The sequence below is a fragment of the Cyprinodon variegatus genome, unplaced genomic scaffold (assembly GCF_000732505.1).
Source record: "Cyprinodon variegatus isolate N-32 unplaced genomic scaffold, C_variegatus-1.0 Scaffold481, whole genome shotgun sequence".
Lineage (NCBI taxonomy): Eukaryota > Metazoa > Chordata > Actinopteri > Cyprinodontiformes > Cyprinodontidae > Cyprinodon > Cyprinodon variegatus.
In genome coordinates, this window is record NW_015150934.1 from 397,920 (window position 1) to 399,861 (window position 1,942).

General features: G+C 50.2%; 1 protein-coding gene across 1 annotated transcript in view; it reads right to left on the minus strand.

The window, feature by feature from the left end:
• LOC107094409 overlaps positions 1-1,936 on the minus strand; it is an 8,896-nt gene extending 6,960 nt beyond the window's left edge. Inside the window, exons 1-2 of the mRNA XM_015389983.1 lie at positions 347-1,936; positions 56-258 (exon numbers count right to left, since the gene is read on the minus strand). Of these exons, the coding sequence (XP_015245469.1) occupies positions 56-258; positions 347-1,837 (1,694 nt within the window). The 5' untranslated portion in view covers positions 1,838-1,936. The remainder of the gene's footprint in view (positions 1-55; positions 259-346) is intronic.
• Positions 1,937-1,942: the final 6 nt, after the last annotated feature.

The window sequence follows — 1,942 nt, forward strand, 5'->3', positions numbered from 1 at the left end:
TTTAACTTCTACAAACTGCCCAGTAGGAACCATTGATGATGACATTATCTCCTACCAGATGTCTGGTCCAAATGGAGGGACGTGACAGTCCCTGTGGTACCCCCGGCTGCAGACTGTGCAGATCTTCGATGCACTGGCTGATCCACAGGCGGCGCAAGAAATGACCTCCAAGGACAGCGGAGACTGAGGCTCTGTGAAGTCCTCTGTGACCTCAGAGGAGTTATCAGTGACAGCCTCTAAGGATTCTTCTTCACTGGACTGGAAGACAGCAGAACAACAAGCATGAAATGACCCAATCAGAGGGACAACTATGGCTTCTTTAGATTTATCATAATGATGAATGGACCTGAGCATTCTCCTCCACCTCCTGCAGATAAAGCTCATCTTCTTTGCTACCGATGAAATGGTACCGAGGTGGGGGACGTCCATGTCCAGGAAGGGACAGGGGAAGTCTCAGCAGAGACACCGTGGGCTGCCACTGGAGCTGGCTGTAGTCCTGCCGGTCAGTCCTGGAGCTCGGTGGCTCTTTGCCTTCTCCATCTGATGCTTCAGAAGAAGACAGCTTCAGGCCAAGTTCAGGTTCTTCAGACAAGGCCAAGGACAGCTGGTCTTCAGAAGGTACCGGTGAGGCTAGCTCACTGAAAACATCCATCGGTTTGAATCGTGACGTGCACGGTTTGACTTCATAAACATCAGGAGATGACACCTCTTCAGGTTCATTTGCAAGGACGGTGACCTCATCATCTGAATCTCCAGGGGAAACCGGTTTCATGAATGTTGGCCTTTTTTCACAACTCGATCTGACCTCGTAAACATCGGGTAGAAACTCATATTCTGAGGAATCATCTTCCTCAGACAAGACAATGGTGACTTCTTCCGAAGTTCTATGGGATGTTTTTTCAGACTTTGGGGTTTCTGTATAACCTGCTACAGGTTCAGAGTCCTCGGACAACACGGTGACAAGCTTCTGGTCTGTGGTTCCAGGTGTTAATGAATTAAAGGAAGACTGGGATTCTTTGGTTTTGGTTGGATCTAAATTGAGGTTTTCAGATGAAGACTGCTCTACCACAGGGTCCGCTTTTTCTAATGAATCTGCTACTTGTCGGCTCTCTGGTGTTTCACTGGATACGGGTCTCTGGTTCTGTCTGTTTTCATCAGTTGTCCCATTACGGGTCAGATCAGACCCACCGGTGATCAATTTGCTTGCTTCTGGTCCCTGCTGTCCATCTCTGGGACAGACCTTGTGGTTGGGGGCAGGGTTCTCCTTGAAGTCAGGATTCTGCTGCCGGTTGTTCAGGTTGAGAGAAACAGGTCCAACTCTAGAGGCGAGGTGTTGGTCTGAGAGGTGCTGGTTGCTTGAGTCAGGACAGATTTCTGGAGCTGGAAGACTCCGCCCAACAGAGGGAAGTAATTGAGGACTAACAAGAACTGAAGCATCCTTTGAACTCCCACAGCCTTCCCCAACTGTAAGAGTGCTGCTCTGAAGCCCTGGAAGTTGGGTCAAGTCAGAGGAAAGTCTGATATTGGAGTCAAACACCGGGTACAGGGAGTTTGAGTTGGTCAACAGCAGTACATGAGACTGGTTCTGAGTGGGAACAACTTGTTGGTTCAGGGTCAGTATTGGCTGGACCGCGCTGATGGGAGCGTTAGATAGTAAAGGAGTCGTCACCAGAGGTACTGAGCTTATTGGCTGAACACTGGCAGACTGAGCTGCGGTAGAAATCACCTGGGGCAAGATGAGATAACTGGAAGATGTAGAGCAGGTTAAAGACGGAAGGAGAGAAATGGAGGTTGAAGGCCGGATGAGGGTAGAAGCCTTGCCAGTTGTTAAAAGCATGGGAATGGTTGCTGGATGGACGACGGGTGAAGGTTGGCTGACAGTTGGTGGATGGCCCACGGTTGGTGGATGGCCCACGGTTGGTGGATGGCCCACGGTTGGTGG